This window comes from Scheffersomyces amazonensis (genome assembly GCF_036850825.1).
Source record: "Scheffersomyces amazonensis strain UFMG-HMD-26.3 chromosome Unknown RJT21scaffold_2, whole genome shotgun sequence".
Taxonomy (NCBI): Eukaryota; Fungi; Ascomycota; class Pichiomycetes; order Serinales; family Debaryomycetaceae; genus Scheffersomyces; species Scheffersomyces amazonensis.
The window spans coordinates 259,137-277,720 of NW_027042742.1; the positions used below are offsets into that span (position 1 = coordinate 259,137).

Here is an 18,584-nt window from a genome sequence, read left to right on the forward strand (position 1 = left end):
ATATATATAAATATATATATATAACTCTATAAATATTTAGTGGGTTGTTTAGGTTCTCGGGCATATCTGTAGCATTCCCTAAATAGTCTACGTCTTCTGAATTCATACAGAATCTCAATTTCTTCATGCTTCTTATCATAGATCCATCCTTCTTCAGCATCATCTCTTACTTCAAGCAATCTAGATTCTAAACCTCTACGATGAAGAAATCCTTTAGGATCAGTATCGGTTTGCCATTTATTAGCAAATGCCAAATCAAGTTTCCAATCCTTAGGAGGTAATACTTTAGCCAAATGATCAACTCCTGAAGGTCTTTTCCCGGCTACACGAGTTTTACTCTTAAGATCAAAAATATTGTTGGAATAACGATAAAATGACCATTTATTATGGAGAATACTCTTGGCTTGTAATTCATAAACTTCAATGGTTTTCTTCTCTGGTGCTTCATCAATTATAATATCTTTTCTATCAAATTCTTGTGGTTCACCTACTTCCTTTGGTGGAGATTTAGGTTTAAGAAGGGCTCTTTGTTTCTGAACTTTATTCAATTCTACTATGAATTTTTTAGATTTAGGATGACAAAGTATTAATCCTGCCCAACCTGTTTGAATAAATATAAATCTCCAAGGTATAAATTGACCTAAGAATAAAATTATCCAAGTAGCAGCAATTGCTCCATAAAACATAAATGTTGAAAGTCTTTCATTAGCAAATCCTGCTGTTTTAAACCAAAATTCTTCAGCAGCATCAAATGCTAAAAGTAAATCAGTAGTTAAATTTTGTAAATCTCTCATATTAATAATTAATGCTACTTGAGATGATATATAAGATTTATCCTTCTTTTCTGATTCATCTATTATTGATGAAGTATCGATTGTAGATGCTGTTTCAGAACTATCATCACCCAGACGTGATAATAAAGGTTTTAAAGCATTAGGATCATGATCATGCATGAATTCATCACTAATTAAATCATCAATAATACTAACATCTTCTGAATCATCAAGAAATTTTAAAAGAGATTGACCTCTCTTTTTAACCTTTATAAAATCAGGTATAGGTTTAGGATGTCTATAAAGGTAACCAGGTAATATTATTCCAAATAATAAGAAAATAGCTGGAAATGCTACTACTATATGAGGCCATAAACATATAGCAGTATAACCTACTAAGAATGTTAAAGTTTTAGTAGGTTTTTTCCATGTTATAATATGAATTAATCCATATTGTAATGCAAAGATTCCTCCCATTCTAGAACTTAACTTCTTAAAGTTAGATAATAGAATTCGAATTGATAATCCTGGTCGACTACTATACTCTGGGTCCAGTAATCGTTGTTCAAATAATACCTTTTCAGGGGCATTATCTGGGATAGCATATTTTAACATCTTTTGCATGATTCTATCAACAAAATGATGAGATTTATGAACTTTGGCTTTAGTCAGTTCTTCTGCCGATGCTGGCATTGATTCCACTTCCCAGAGTTGTTCGTCAGTGAAATCAATGTCAGTACCGATAGAAGATCCGTTGGAAATAGAATTAGTATTACCATTAGCATTAGCATTAGCATTGGAATGGGAATTGAATGTTTCAGACAAATGAATATGACTTGACAATTTTGCTGATGCCTCTTCATAGAGGGATCCACTTCTGTGATGGGACATAATGGTATTACTCACTAACAATTAGGGATACTGACTGACGAACAGTTCATAACATTACACTTAGTAGAAGCAGCAATATTCGGCTCAAATTGTGGGGCACACTCACTGGGGAAAAACTCACTGTTGCACATGCTAGCGGAACCAGGAGGTTGTGAGCTATGATGACAAGTCTACCACAACTACAACTACAACTACGTCTACAACTACAAGGTACTAAGGTCTAGATCGTTACTATGATATTGCAATAGATACAAAAGAGATTCATGTTGATATAAAAGGAACTTAGTTGAGAACTTGAACTTTGTTAAGTGAGGACGACTTATAAAGATGGGAAATTTTGTTCATCAAATTTCTTACCGTTATCAGCCTTCTTGGCTCCAGTAGAAGCACCACCTCTGGCACCTCTGGTAGAACCTCTTGAAGCACCTCTACCACCTCTGGTAGTACCTCTTGAACCTCTAGATGAACCTCTGTCACCTCTAAAAGATCCTCTTGATTGTTGAGGAGTTTCATCAGCAAAGTGAGCTTCAATTTCTAAGAATTTCTTTTCCTTAGCAGCTTTAGCCTTGGATTTCTTAGCAGCAGTTGATTCAACAAATGCAGCTTGACGCTTTTCAAGAATTTCTTCAGCAGTCCATTTTTCTTCAGCACCTTCATTAGCCTTTCTAACTTGTTTAGAGGCACCTAATTCTTGTTGTTTTAATTGTAATTCAGCAAAATAATCTTGTAATGATCTCTTGGCAACTTCTGGTTCAGCATCTTCTTCAGCATCTTCAGCAGCTAATTCAGCATTAGCATCAGCTTCACCTTCAACTTCACCTTCAGCTTCTCTATCTTCACTTTCACCCCAACCTTGTTTTAATTTCTTTTTAGAATCAGTCTTGGCAGTTCTAGAGTGACGATCAAATGGCTTCTTTTGATGTTTAGCTGGAGTTGAAGATGGAGCAGCAACATCTTTGTTGTCATTCTTTGATTTAAGAGCACCTTCATTACCAGTAACCTTAGCCTTTTTCTTAGCTTTAGCTGGATCAGCAGAAGCTGGAGCTACATCAGCCTTCTTAGATGAAGTGTTTTTCTTAACAACTTCTTTAACTGGAAGTTGTGGGACTTCATCGTCTTCGACGTCGTTACCCAATAAGTGGTATAAATTCTAAATTTCAGTTTAGTTAGTATAAATTAATTCTTAATACTATTACATCCGTAATTCTTAATGAGATTTTATATCGATAATTCAATTAATTGTTTGTTTACTACAATCACCACTACTTAAAAACTGGTAAACATATTTCATTGTAATTCCAATTAGGTGTCGTTCGACCAATTGCTCAATTCATCTTCTCCACCAATTCCAATTTCAATTTCAATTCCAATTCCCCCACTTTAAAAAATCTCATTTATGAGTTATTCATTGACAAATTTACATACTTTGTTTTCAAAAGACATCTCTCAAAAACTTCTAAAGTCAAGTAATGTTCTGGTTCAATCGTTTCTTAGGGAGTTTCAATGGCTGGTGGGAATAAAAAATGGTGAAAAATTTGCTGACCGTCCAACGACGACAAAAAGTGAGGCTGTTTTTGTGTCATTAGATGAAGGAAAACTGGTGCTTGTGGTGATGGGCTGATAAATACTGACGGTGGTGGTGGTAGCGTAAATGTGGGGCCGGTTGCAAATAACTAGTTGTAAAATTGTAATTAAAATTGTAAATTAGAATTGAAGAATTGTAAAATTATAAAATTAGTTTACATTAATTTTGGTAGAGTATTACATACTATAGATATTGTATTAGATAGTGTAGTAGTGCACTGTAGTTAGTGCGCTATAGTTAGTGCACTGTAGTGGAATAGTACATAGGTAGTGTACTATTACTGACTAAATCAGTAGTGCACTCCACTACGTACTTGTCCCCTTAATAAACTGTTCACCTACTCGAGCTAAGAAGGCTCTAATAGCTGCTCGTAAATCTGTAGACATACTTCTAGAAAACAATCGAAGCGTTAATGTATACATTATTGGAGTATACTGAATAAAATCTTCATCATCTAATTCAACATAACCTTGATAAATCTCGACAATTACTGGTTTCCAAGTCGCGATATTTCTCAGATGATTAGTTTCATCAAAGGCACTATATCTTTCAGTAATACTATTACATAAAGGTACAATGGCTTCAATAATAGTCTTTTTAGCTTGACTATTAGTCTTATCATCATCACAATACATTCTAAACATAACATTAATAAATACGGCTGATGAAGAAGATTCTTGTTTTAATAAATTAGGTAATCTTTCAATAACTCCAGCATTCCATAATCGAACTCTTAAATCATAATGGTCATTAAATTTCTTAGCAAATTGATAACTTTTAAGTAATAAAAATGCCAATTCCATTAATGCATCATACGGTATAGCTTCATAGAATGAATCACTTTCAAATAGTTCTGAAAGGGTTTGAATTAGTAATAATTGTAGTACACTCTTAACCACAATCTTGGATTTACCCAATGTATTATTGCTGGTGGAATTATCAAAACTGGTCTCTGTTCCATCAAACTCTTCTCCCTGTGACACTACATCGCCATTCTCAAGATTATCATGTTTAGATCGATTTCTAAGAGGATCTAATGTGAATAATTCTGTAGCAGTAGTTAAATCAAACAAATTATCAAATGACTGACTGATTTGTTTCCAATGCCCAGTTTCAAATTTATTACAACTATCAATTAATAAAGTCGATAAACATTCACGACCAATTTTAGCAATTGTATCATTTTCTTGACAAATACATGAAGTAATTAAATCCAAATACATGGGTAAAAGATGATTTAATGAATCGAAATATTGACCAAATAAACTAATCATTTGATTTAAGGCTTGAATTAATGTAGTCGATAACCAAACGGATAATTTATCATTCAGTTCATCGATATTTAATTGCCAGTGTTTACTTAAAATTCCAAAAATAGGGAATAGTAATTCTTTACATATCCTATCCCAGAAGGGGATTTCAAAGTATTCTCCATATTGCAGAATTACTGTGAATAGATAATTTAGGGCTCGAGCTCGAACTTCTAATTCGTCTCCTTGCATTATAATGTCCACAAACCCCTCTAATAATGGGAACCATAATTTGTCAAGTAGTTCTGATTTATCTGCTCCATTGCCTACTCCATTGGTGGTACTGGTGGTACTATCAGATTCAGTAAAGCTATACTGAGCAATATGATTAATGAGTCTCAGTAACACATCCAACGACAAGAGACTCACCCGTTGAAATCTTTCATTCTTGGCTAGCGTAGTGAAACATATCACGAGCTCTTTAAATGAGTCTTGAGCTCGAACTTCAGCAATGTAATCCTTATGAATCCAATTGGCTAATTTATAGGCCGTCATCACAAGACTCTCCTTATTCTCCTTAGCAGCAGCCGTCAATACTTCAAAGATAGTCTTCCAACCGGATTTAATCTTAGAAGCCTTAGCAAGAATCATATGATTGATACATTCCAATACAAACCCCTTAACTTCTAACGAACCATTATGAACTATGATATATCCAAAGGGTTTTAAGAATTCCTTCTGGAATTTGAAATGCAGTAACTCTTCAATCTCTAAGAAGGTCATAGACATTTGTCTTAATGAATCTATAGCAAAAAACAGAATTTGAATACTGCTATGACATCCAACTTCATTAAATGTTTCACCCAATATGGACCATAATTGAGACCATTCAAGACGAATACGATTCATATTATATCCACAAATATCTACGACTTTTTGTAGGGCAAAGGTTCGAGGATTATCACTTTGACCTGAAGATTGAATTTCTTCAAGAGCCAATTTCGATAAGGCCTTAACGAAATCGACGATAGCTTCACCGGATAAATTGGCACTATTGGCAAATACTTTATCTACTGCCACATCTAATTCTTTCTTAGTAAATAATTGGGCTACAAATGGTGATAATTGTTGATTATGAAATTTAATTGAAGCAGCTTGAGATGCCGACGGAGACGATGAAGTAAACAGTCGGAAGATACTGGTACTGGGTCTACTATTACCTTCAACAGATGATCGATTAACAAGTTTAGCTACAGATACATCGGGAATAGATTCTTGATCAATGCCTTGAGCTATCAATTTCAATCTTTCAACTTGAGATATGGATGTAAGCACTTGACCCCAAGCATTTCCAAGTTGATTTCCATCGGTTACTGCCACATCAAGTAAGATATAAATGGCATTAACATTCTTAGCTTTCATTTCTTCATAAGTACTTAAATTAGCAAATTGAATTAACGCTCCAATGAATGAACCTCGAGCATAATCTAAATTGAATAGACTGGCAATTCGAATCGATAATTTAATCCCTTCTAAACAAATTTGCGTAACATCATCTTCATCATATTCTTTAAATGGAGGAGTTAACGCGGCTAAGATCGACATCCAAAGTGTATCAAATATTGATTTAACATGATCAACATGTGATGCCGTATAGAAGAATCCATTAGAAGTCGAAGAATTAAGTTTTTTACCTAATCCAATAACTAATTTCTCAGTTTTACTGGACATTTCCTTAGAGGCATGTATATAAACTTCACGATTCCAATCTCGATTTCCAAAGAGTCCTCCACCTCCTGAACTAGTGGGTACTACGGCTAAATCTCCAGCTAATAGGGCTGCATGTTGTTCTGATTTTAATTTAATTTCATTCAGTTTAATCTCTTCATAAACTCCTTGAAGAAAGTCTCGAGGTAAATCCTTCCCATCATCGATTCCGGCATTATTAGCCACGAAATTGTCAAATGTCATTCTATTCTTAATTTGAGGAGAATGTAAATCAGTATTTAAAAGAATAACTGAATAGGCCAATACATAAGCTGCATCGGCATTACTGAAAATATTGGGATTACCTAATAAGTATCGTTCAGCAAATTTTAACATAAATCTATCAATCTTTTGAGCCTCTCCAGGGAGTCGGAAGGCTTGTAAGAATCTTCTCATAGCATCAACAAAATCTGTATTGGTGAAATCCATATCATCAACAAACGCATGCATAATGGCAATATTCTTTTCATCTCCTTCTCCAAGATATTCACCTATAACCGTCTTATCTAATCCATCAGTTTCTAATAAAAATTGGGCAATGTGTACAGGATCGTCGACTTCAATAAATCCTTTAGAAATAAAATAACTAATACCCTTTTTAGCCTTTTGATTGAATTGTTTAATCCCTTCTAAAAGGGCCTTCTTTCTTTGTTTCAGACTTTCAAATTGTTCAGGGATATCATTGTCATTCGATTCAGAATTGTTAATATTAGTATTAGTAGTATTGTTGGTAGTACTAACACTATTATTAACAAATGAAGCATTACGAGAATTATTTAATGTCGAAGAATTCGAATCCAAAGTTCCCGATCGATGTCTTTGTAATTCCAATTTAGATCCATTAAAATTAAATGAATTATTTATTCCCTTATGAGCCCAAGAATGTAAGGATCTTAAGAAGGCAACCGTACAATTAATTGATGTCATTTTTAAGGCATACTCAAGGGGGAATTGATTATAAATTTCTGGTTCAGGAGCCTTGGATGACATAGTACTACTAGTTAAATTAGCAATCTTTGTAACATCATAAACTGATATATCATTACGTTTATTTTCACGATAAGCTAATTTTTGTGAGGGACTAACTTCAACTCTTTGAAGAGATAATCGAGTTAAATATTCAATAATCTTTTCACAAATATTTGGCATACTGGCATCACAATCATAATTTAAATAAAATTCAATAATACATCTTGAATCATTACATAACCGTTCTATTACTGATAATAAATATCTCTTTTGATGAGGAGTTGATGATTTCATTTCTCCAACCGGGAAATAAATTTCATCTAAGAACACGGGGATTTCTCGTTTAAATTCTGCTCGTAAATTAGATACAATAATCCAAAAGATTTCTAATGATAATTCAAATACTGGAGCTAATGATGAAGCGGCATTTCTTGATAATGCTAAACATATATGTTGCTTTACTGCATTTATTAATCGAGTTTGTTCACCTTCCTTTGATGAAAATATAACCACATCGGAACTTAAAAAAATATCAATATGTTCTTTTAAAATAGTATGAATTATATGTAAACTTAATAATTTAGATCTAACTGAATGAGATCTCATATCAGCAGTTTCATCTATTGGTTTAATTGATATTTTACACATGGCTCGAAAGATTAAAAATGCATCTTTAACAAATAAATCTTCATCCTTTTCATTAGCTTGATTTGCTGCATCAACTCGAACATTATCTTCATGTTCATCATTAAATTTTTCTAAATTTTTTAAGGTTAACTTTTCTTCAAATGGTGGTTGTTGTTGATCAATATTTAATTCTTCTTTACTTGATTTTAATGATAATCTAGTATTACTATTGGATTTATTGGCTCTTGCTTTAAATGAAGTTGAATCAGATATTCTTCTAAATATAGCTTGAATAACTTGAGTTAAAGTTCCTTGAGCTACTGATTGATTTCTAGCTGATAATGAAAAGATAAATACATTATAAATTTGTCTTACTGCCTTTAATAAAGGAGCTCCATGACATGGCATTAAAAGTATACTATGCATTAAAGCTCGTACTACTTGTAATTCTACATCAGGATCAGTTCCTTCACCATCAAAACATCCCAGAATTATATAAACTGATCTTTCAGTTAATTGAACTTTATCATTTTCATCATCAAATTGGGCATAATCAAATAATTTTGCAAATAAATCAATGGCTTTAGCCTTTAAATCATTACTGTTGGATTTCTCACAAGTTACTTGTAAGGCAGTTAAAATAATATATGGATCTCGAGAAGCACCTTCATTAAATGAATTAAGAGCATTTTGAATGGCTTCTTTTAATTCGGGAATCTTCTTGGCTTCTTTTGATTCAAGAATGATTTCGAATGTCTTTTTGAATATTTGAGAATTGTCAACGGTAGCATTGGAATTGGTGTTAGAAGTAAATGAGACGGTGGAATGTCTACGAGAAGGAGTTGAACCTGAAACTACACGAGGTGACTCGATGGTGCGGGAGTCGATACTCTGGACGGATGCATCGATCAGACTGGCTGTTACGTCAATCATAGGAGTACTTGATTCTCCATTCTGTGCATGTTCTTGTTGATTCTGATCTACCACACTTGTCGATCCGTTACCGTTGGATTCATGTCCATTGACTTCTGATTCATGTCCATTGACTTCTGATTCATGTCCATTGACTTCTGATCCATCGTCGTGTTCTGGTTCTGGCTTTGGTTCTGGTTCTGATACTTGCTCTGGCTCTTGTTCTTCTTCTTGTTCTGGCTCTTGTTCACCAACTTCGGCATCTCCAGCCTCGGCAGTATTTGCTTCAACTTCAACTTCTTCTCCTAACTCCACCGACTCAAACTCATTTTCTGGTTCGATTTCAGCATTTGGCTGATGGTTCGGCTCTGTGTCGGGCTCTGGCATGGCTCCGGTGTTTGCTTTCTATATTGTTCTACTGTGCAATAACAGTCACTATGGCAATTGATCTATCAATAGTTACAGCAATATCGACTTTGGAGGGTTGGCAGGCTGTCCGTTGACTGTCGGTTTTTCGTTGGGGCTGTGTGCAGGAAAACAGGTTTACACATTCGTAGCGCTGTGTTACATAACTATAAATAAATTATCTTATAAATAACAATATATTACTAATTATCACTAATTATCACTATACTAAACTACTTAGAATTCACTTAAGGCAACAGCGGTGGCTTGGTAGTCATCGTGAGAAATCGAAACAGACACATTCTTAACTCCAGCCTTAGTAGCAGCAGCCTTAGCTTCACCATGTAAGACCACTTGAGGTGCACCCTTAGTATCTCTAGTAATTTCAATATCAATTAATGAAGCTCCAGCACCTTTGGATTCGACACCTAAAGCCTTAAATACAGCTTCTTTGGCGGACCAAGTACCGGTGAATGAAGCTTGACTTGAAGGAGCCTTAGCACAGTATTCACGTTCAGCAGTTGTGAAGTTTCTTTCAATAAAGGTTTCATTTTCTAAATTAATGGCCGATAATAATTCCACATCAACGCCAACTCCCTTAGAAGATTTATTTAAACTTGATAAGGCTTTAGCGGTAGCAGTAGCAGAGGCTCCAACATAAGATTTATCAGATTGAATTGATTTGGCTGAGAAAGTTAAACCAGATTGAGATTTCTTTGAATCTTCAATTCTAGCTAATGGATCCAAATAAACCGATTGTTCTAATTCATCAGCATAAGGAGGTTTATCCTTAGCAACAAACATAGTATTACGAGTAATGGCATTATGCATGTATCTATAAGTTCTCTTATTACGAGCACTAACTCTTTCAGCATAAGATTCATAAGTACGTTGATCTAATACAGCATATAAGTAATCTGGATGGATTACAATGGCTTGGGCACCCTTTTGACCAAAACCAAAGGATGTAACCGATACGGCTTTAATACCATCAGTTTGAATAGATCTTGAAGGATATAAGACATAATCGAATTCTTCTAATTTTTGATCAACATTATCGGCATTTCTATTACCAGGAACTAAACCAGTATTAAGAATTTGAAGGGCACCATTTAACATCCATGCACCAGCAGCACCCTTTGGATGACCAGTTAAGAATTTTTGGAATACTCCAAAGACTGGATTACCTTCAGTTCTACCTAAATGTTTCATCATTGAATTAATAGTGGCAGATTCATTCTTATCATTGGCTACAGTAGATGTACCATGGAATGAAGCAACTCCTAAATCATCAATAGTTAAATTAAAGGCAGCTAATGCACCTCTAAGTGGAGCAATTCTTGGATCAGATTTATAAAAGTTATTACCCCATTGCTTCTTAGCATCAGTAATTTGACGTTGAACTTCACGATTGATTTCTTCAGTTCTTTCCTTAAGGAAATCAGCTTCACTGAATTCAGTACCATATTCTTCTTTAACTAAGGCAGCTTCATCATTTAAGTAAGAGATTTCTGATTCTTCCCAATTCTTAATTTGACTTAATCTTTGTTTCAATTGTCTTGATCTATACTTAATGTCTAAGGTTGGAGATTTGTATTTCAAACTTCCATGATGTTCTCTGGCAGTAGTTAAAATACCCTTACCTGGAGCAGGAACAGATCTACCAATTTTATCAGTAGCAGTAGCAGTCATGGCCAATACACCATGGATTGGGACACCCATCTTAATGGCTAATCCAGCCCCCATAATAACTTGAATACCAGCCCCTTGAGCTTCCATAAATCCATTTCTAGTAGTAGTGGTTGGTCTAGACATTTCCTTTGGAGTTCTACCATGTTCAAATTCTTCAATAGCATTTGAAGTAGCCTTCATATTGGCGAATTCATAAGAACCTTCTTCTTGGAAATCATCATAACCACCAACAAGAACAATCTTGGCCTTACCAGATAAAATAGTTTCAATACCAATATCAACTGATTCAACGGCAGTAGCACAAGCACCAACAGGAGTTTTAATTGGACCAGAAGATGATAAAAGTAACATATTAACCCAAGCAGACATGGTATTAATAAAGGATTCTTGTAAGATATCATTTTGAACAGGTTTATCAGCATATCTATCCTTAAACATACCTCTTAAGGCAGAAACACCTCCCATACCTGAACCAGAACAATTACCAACTTCAGATACATGAACATATTTATAGAATTCATAAGGATCAGTAACCCCTGAAGAAAGTAAGGCTTCAACAGTAGATACTAATACATATAAAGTAATTGGATCAACTTGATTAATGGTATCTTCAGAAATACCATAAGTACGAGCATCCCAACCGGTTGGAATTTGTCCAGCCACTAATCTATCGAATCTTAAAGCCTTTGGAACATATAAAGTGGCACCCTTTAAGAGTCTAACGGTATATTCACCACTCTCTTCAATTTCAAAGATTTCACATTTATCTCCATGTTCATGTTTATATTGTTCAGCAGTTTCCTTAGAAGCTTCAAATGGTTCCATATCACTTTCAATAACCACTTCTTGAATCAATTGTTTCTTATTTGGATCATACCCATGGAATAATTCTGGTTCAATTAATCTAATACCAGCATGATCAATGATTTGTTCTTCATATTTCGATTTGATTTCTTTATCATCGACAGGAGTTTGAGTCTTAGCATCAATCCATCCACTGTATGGTTTACCCTTTAAGTTACCATTATGATATTTAATTAATCCCATAATCCATGCCATTTCAATGGCTCCTTCTAAAGAAAATTCTCCATAAGCTTCCATTTCCCATCTAGTTCTAGAATTACCCCATGGACCAACTTCAGAGAAACCTGTCACGACAATAACACTATCTAAATCTAACATTCCTTCTAAATCTGGTGATAATTTCTTAATTTCTTCATAAGTCTTTAAGCCAGGGAATTCGAATTTCAAATTAGATCTTGGTTGAACCACCACTTTAGAATAGTTAGCATCGACATTATCTCCATTAACTACTTTTTGTTCAATGGAAGCTTCGATGGAGACAGCTCTTCTGATTTCAGCATTTTCAGTTAAATCACTTCTTAATTTAGAAGTGAAATCCTTCAAGTTCTCAATGAATTGTAATCCACCATTAAGATCAGCCATGACTGGTTCTTCTTGACATAATTGAACGATTTGAGGAGTCAATAATCCCAAGATGTTAAAGGCCATTTCCTTTTGACTGAAGGTTCTAACTCCTAATTGTTCAATACCTTCAGCAATCATATTATTAGCACTCATTAATCCAGTACCTCTAGTCCAACCAATGACGGCTCCACAGATAGTTAACTTTTGAGCCCAGTCTTCAGAATACCATCTGTTGAATAAAGTTTCTAAAGAAATCTTCGATTCAGAGTATAACCCATCGAATCCAAAAGTTCCATGATTTGGTGATAATGGTAAAATACATTGAGCAGGTCTTGTATCAGTTACCTTTCTAGTTTTAACGGCTCCTAATAATCTTAAAAGATTAGTTAACATAATTCTATGAGCAAATTCTGATTTAGAATCAATATTATCTAATCCATTACCATTTTCTGGAATGGCTGCAAATGGAATAATGGCATCTAAATCCCATCCTAAACCACCCTTCTTAGGTTCATCATAAATATAGTTGATTAATGCATCAACATCTTGTTTAGACCCTTGATTAAATGGTACTACAATTAAAGTAGACCCAGCAGCTCCAAATCTAGCATACATATTTTGATAATATTCAGTAACTTTCTTAGAGAATCTTGAAGTAGTAACAATAACTTTAGCACCACCAGAGATTAAACCTTGTAAGATTTCAGCACCAATAGATCCAACTCCAGCACCAGTAACTAAAACATATTTATCCTTAAAGGTTAATCCATTAATGGCAGCACTTTCTAATCCATCTAAATAAACTGAAGATAATTTACGATTATATTCCCAAACATCTCCATTCTTCTTTTTAATATGTAAGAATGGTAAAGTTTCTGAAGGAATGGTTGAAGAAACTGGTTGTAAAATCGAAGTTTTATCTGGTAATGAAGCGATTTCATCATCATCAGAGGCAGTAGATAATTCATCTTCATCAGTTGGAGTTGAATTACCAGTAGCTCCTAAGATGGTATTAGTTGCTTGTTGAGTTTCAATTTCCGAAGATGATTCAACCACTTTAATTAATTGATCATATAATTTTTGTAATTCTAATTTATCATTCTTTGAAGCTTGTTTAGTAATGGCTTTATAGACACGAGCTAAATCTTCTTGAATGGTTGGTTGTTCAATCTTAGTCATTTTACCTCCTTGAGCCATTTCATAAACATATTGTTCGAATTTTCTAACGGCATCTTTATTGGCTTCTTCATAAACAATAGTACCCTTAGCATCAACCGTAGTCTTTGGACCAGTAATTTTACTAACATCCTTATAAACTGGATCAATACCTAAAGTTTGTTTACAATTATCAATCAATTGTTGACCTAATTTCTTAGCTAAATTATAAGTTTCACCTTTATATTCAGGAACATGATCAATATGATATTGCATAAATTTAATTAAAGTTGGATTAGATCTATTCATAATTTGAATACATTGTTGAATAGTTTCTCTATCAATTGAATTTAATTTACCAAAGATAATATCATAATACATTGATAAAACATCTTGTCTTGCCCAATTCCAATAAGAATCATAAGTTCTGGATTTCTTGGATGAGAAGGTTGGTTTAATACCATTAGCATAAAATTCTCCATGTTCAGCTTCCCATAAATCTAATTCTTGTTGTAAAACAACTGATGCTTCCTTTTCTTTAATAAAGGATTTGGCTCCTTTATTTAAATCAACTTGTAAGTATCTAGCTAAAGTTTCTAATTGTTGTTTAGCTAATTTCTTATTTTCTGCAGTTAAAGCATCTAATGCTGCACTATCAATAACAGCTCCTCCAGCTCCTCCAGCAGATCCTCCAGCAGCAGCAGCTGATGATAAGGAAATACCGGCAGTTGAAGCATACTTATTGGCAACTGAATCTAAAAAGGCCTTGGCATCAGCTTCTGAACCTAATCTATTGGCTGGTTCATTGGTTAAAGCAATTAATAAAACTGAATCTTGTCTACCAGCTCCTAAACCATATCTTGATTCTAAATATTTTCTAGCAACAGTAATTGAAAATCCTCCCGGCATCTTAGAAGAAATTAATCTACTAATTAATGATGATGAAGTTTTACCTAATTGACCATTGAAAGTATCTTGGAATTGTTCAGCTAATTCTTCTAATGGAGTATCTTCTGGTTTTTCAGGAGTTGAACCAAATTCTTTACCTAAATCACCTAAAATTTCATTTTGAACAGTAGATTTACCATTGACTAAATCCTTAATGGCTTTGGATAATGGAACAGCTTCTAAAGGTTTCTTTAACTTTTGAGCAACAAGAACGTGTAAAAGTAATTTAGCAGTAACTGGTTCATCTGGGATTGAAGCAGCAGGACCAGCAGCAGCTGGAGCTGGAGCAGCAGCAACTGGAGCAGCAGCAGCGGCAGCAACTGGGGCAGCGGCAGCTGGAGCAGCGGGAGCAGCTTCTTCCTTAGCAGGTGGAGCAATATCAGCAGGATCTGGAGTGTAATAAATTTCCTTAGCATCCTTAGAATAACATAAAACTTGACGTTGTAAAGAAAGAGCAGCATCATAAGATTCATATTTGGCCTTAATGGTTCTAGTAGCCATACCAGCTAAAGTTGGAGAAGGACCAATTTCAACTACTCTTTCAGTATTATGTTGTTGTAAGAATACATCTTGAGTTTCAATCCATCTAACAGGAGATGCAAATTGATAAGCCAATAATTCGGTCAATAAAGTATGAGATAATTCTTGTTCGATTTCAGGTCTCATGATGGGTAGAACTTACTTATAAGACACTTGGAGAATTGAACAAGTTATTTACTTAATTAAAGAATGAAAGATACAAAGAAACAAAGAAAATGCCAATTAGAATTAGTTTTATATTTGGTAGTACCAAATGTCGTCTCGACCGGTTGTGCAGTTAAGAGAGCGCAATATATTTTTTTTTGATGGGTAAATTAACGTGTACAGAACCCATCAAAAATTTTCCAGATTGAACCTGTAAATGAGAAAAAGTTGTGAAAATAATAATTAGCAGCCATTTAATGCGACATTTACATGTTGGGATTTGTAATGTGTAACCTCTTCGCACTAATGTGTAATTTGGCCTATTGGGTCGAATTGTTGAGACGTTGGGCTGTGAATTTTCCACTGCACACCCACTAGTTACAGATCTCATATCTCATAAAACTAACACATGGTTAATACACACAACACCTAATTACAACAATCTACTCTCTATCACATAACTCAGTGTGTAAACCCTGTATAATATGATGGTGCTCAACTTGTCTGGACTTCTCTTTCGATTGTTGGTGTTGTATTATCTGTCTACATAGTCTTCTAATAATGTAATAATACTTATTTCTCTAATAGTTTGTCAAATTTATTCAAAAGTATACGAGTAATCTGAAGCCTCTTCCACTTCTTCTAAGAGAACTAAATAACAAATCAACACAGATATGCTCTACAATATCTACAGCAATATAGATAGTCTTATACCATATTGATAACCCTTTACTATAGCCCATACTCCTACTGTATACAGTCCGTCTGGTTTACCCGGACTGGAATTTTTCACTTTCTTTCCCATTGAAAAATTTTGAATCACTAATACATTTACCAGTATTATGTGTTTCTTCTCTAACCAATAGGTATCAGATATGTGTATATAGATCTTTAATATACATCAATACCATTCGAATATCATATCTTTTGTAAATACTCACCCAAAGCTTAATGCCTTCTCATTTACCCTGATTATATTCGTTTATTTTCAGTTTAAAATGGTTCAAGAGAACACTTTTGCATTTGGAAAATTGACTCAGATCATCTCCACCCTGATTTGATAAATCTTCATGATTTAATTGGTATCTAATTAGGACTATTACAAATGATCTACATTCTATTTTTAACTTATTTCTATATATATTAAATTATTTGATTTGTAATAATTTGCTGAAAATAATTCTGCAAACCTTCTCTATATACAACTTGACCATTATCATTACTTTTATCATCACATTGAAACATCATACATTCATCATCAAACTCAAATTGAATCCATTTAAGTGATCTCATCATTTGTTTCCAATATTTGGCCCGACAAATTTGTTCTTCAATATAGGTTTGACTATGTTTATCAACAATTATAGTATTGGAAAAAAATTCTGAATTAATTAAACAATTACTAGGTTGTGAAACTTTTGATATAGATTCTTCATGAATTCTTAACGATAATACTTGTAAATTCGACAAAAGCTTTTTAGGTATTTTAAAATCTATATGAAATGGTATGTTTAGGAATTTTAACTTGGTGAAATTCTTTAACAAGTTTGTTACCTTTGAATCATAATTAAAGCAGTTCGAATTCTTGGAATTTCCTATTATATTGTAGTTAAGGTTAAGAAATTCAAGGTCAGGATTAATTGATTTCAAAATATTTAATAAATTAATATTGAGATTCTCAAATCCATTGAGATTGACATTTAAATTTAATGATTGCAAATTAGGGAATTCTCTTAGAAAATTAACGAGTTTATTATTATAATTTAGTTCATTAACCAAGTATATATTTAATTCTTTAAGATCTTTGTTCACAATTGAGTTTAACTCATCTAAGAAGAATTTCGTCTTAATCCTTCTTCTTCTGATATCGTAAAACTCATCTTGATCATACATTGATTCGAAACAATTTAAAATTGATAAGGAAGTTAATTTGGATGTATCAAAGCAAGATTTTAATACTTTCACATCATCTCCAGTAACATGCATATCTTTTATTGTCAAGGTAGATAGACATGGTATAATACTTGTAGTTCTCTTGAAGTATTGGGCGATTGAAGAAACAAACTCTTTACTCTCCCAGAAGCTCGGATTAGAACCAGTATAAAAATAGTTGGGAGATGATGATGAGTGTAATTTTGAAATAGTTAATTCACTTAAATTTGGGAAATCACTGAAATCAATGGGACCAGAATTGAAATTAGATAAATGTAACTTTTTCAAGTATTGAAAATTTAACTTATCATTAGGAATATCAAGCTGGATACATCCTTCCAATTCTATTAAATTTAAATCTGATATAAACTTTCCAGGTAACTTATAATGACCATTAAACCATTTAAATACTTTTAAGTTGGTCAACTTCCCGTTGAGGATAGTTAATACTTTAAATAATTCTAAGTCAGAAATATCAGGAATCTCATAATTAAATATCATGACGCGTATAAATGAACATAAATGAGGATTCTGAATTAATTTTTTGAAAAATATGTTCATCGAATACAATGAAGATATAGTAATAGGTTTAATTTTCATACTTCTGTACTCTGTGTAGTAATTTGGAACACTAACATAATTAAAATCATCGGTATTGAAATCAGTATATATTTTCTTTCTTGAATCGATATTGATAGCAAAATGTAGACGGGCTTGAAGTAAATTATAAAAGTATGAATTTGTGTATAACAAGTTCAATAGATCACTTTGATTCAAATGAGTAGATATTTGAAATATTAACTCCTGGGGTAGTGCTTCTAATGTCATGCTCTATATTATTATTTTGCATCCACCAATATCGTATTTAATTCCTTATTCTCATGGCGTATCTTATAATATAAATGAAATATTACATGTTTATATATATTGAAACCATTTCCGAGTCGTATAAATTTTTCACTATTGTTATACACGTCATATTCATATGAATTTGCGACTGTCCGTATATCGGCTTAATTTAGGAGCAACCTGAAAAATATTTTTATCTGATCGGATCTATATGTCCTAAGAAATTTTTTAGACTTATTGTACTCCATAATTATAACGCCTTTCGGATAACTATTTCTGGACCAACGGAATATGGTTTAACTCGGTCTTTGGTTGCCACAGTTGAAGATCTTTTTGCAGACTCTGTTTATTTACTAGTCTTTGTTAATAGCTACTAACCATTCTTGTTATGATCTCTCTTCTCTACAAAAGCTAGTCATTTACTTTTAGTCATTGTTGATTATCTAATAACTTGGTAGTTGTACAAGTCACTAGGCCATTAGGGTTGGCCAAGAATTTTGTGTGAAAGCGTATTGGTATATAACTCAAAATGTATACTAGTAGTGTGGTATCTTTAGTATGATGTATCAACTATGTTGTTATGTACCTCAAATCTAAACAGGTATTCTGGTCTAGTTTGCAATTAGAAGGCAAATCAAATTGCAGAAACTATTTTGGAGCAAAGGCAAACTATGTGCATCAAGAAATAGGTAAGAGTCACGGTTATATATTAGAATC

The 18,584-nt window shown here is 33.4% G+C and overlaps 5 protein-coding genes across 5 annotated transcripts; all 5 read right to left on the minus strand. All coding sequences in view use genetic code 12, as the record gives it.

Annotated features, from left to right (window-relative positions):
* Nucleotides 1-5: 5 nt before the first annotated feature.
* Nucleotides 6-1,741, minus strand: RJT21DRAFT_19006 (uncharacterized protein). Its single transcript, XM_064883641.1, has one exon. The coding sequence runs from the start codon at nucleotides 1,662-1,664 to the stop codon at nucleotides 27-29; it is 1,638 nt and encodes a 545-aa protein (XP_064739078.1). The 5' UTR covers nucleotides 1,665-1,741; the 3' UTR covers nucleotides 6-26.
* RJT21DRAFT_118341 (uncharacterized protein) lies at nucleotides 1,739-3,205 on the minus strand. Its single transcript, XM_064881002.1, has 2 exons — nucleotides 3,090-3,205; nucleotides 1,739-2,814 (listed from the first exon to the last, which is right to left on the minus strand). Exons 1-2 carry the CDS (start codon nucleotides 3,105-3,107, stop codon nucleotides 1,984-1,986), a joined length of 849 nt encoding a protein of 282 aa, XP_064739079.1. The 5' UTR covers nucleotides 3,108-3,205; the 3' UTR covers nucleotides 1,739-1,983.
* A 196-nt stretch (nucleotides 3,206-3,401) lies between these two features.
* SEC7 (Arf family guanine nucleotide exchange factor) lies at nucleotides 3,402-9,223 on the minus strand. Its single transcript, XM_064881003.1, has one exon. The coding sequence runs from the start codon at nucleotides 9,159-9,161 to the stop codon at nucleotides 3,555-3,557; it is 5,607 nt and encodes a 1,868-aa protein (XP_064739080.1). The 5' UTR covers nucleotides 9,162-9,223; the 3' UTR covers nucleotides 3,402-3,554.
* A 130-nt stretch (nucleotides 9,224-9,353) lies between these two features.
* FAS2 (trifunctional fatty acid synthase subunit) lies at nucleotides 9,354-15,131 on the minus strand. The gene has a single exon (XM_064883643.1). The coding sequence runs from the start codon at nucleotides 15,066-15,068 to the stop codon at nucleotides 9,417-9,419; it is 5,652 nt and encodes a 1,883-aa protein (XP_064739081.1). The 5' UTR covers nucleotides 15,069-15,131; the 3' UTR covers nucleotides 9,354-9,416.
* Nucleotides 15,132-16,039: 908 nt separating this feature from the next.
* Nucleotides 16,040-17,960, minus strand: RJT21DRAFT_124896 (uncharacterized protein). The gene has a single exon (XM_064882803.1). The coding sequence runs from the start codon at nucleotides 17,844-17,846 to the stop codon at nucleotides 16,230-16,232; it is 1,617 nt and encodes a 538-aa protein (XP_064739082.1). The 5' UTR covers nucleotides 17,847-17,960; the 3' UTR covers nucleotides 16,040-16,229.
* Nucleotides 17,961-18,584: the final 624 nt, after the last annotated feature.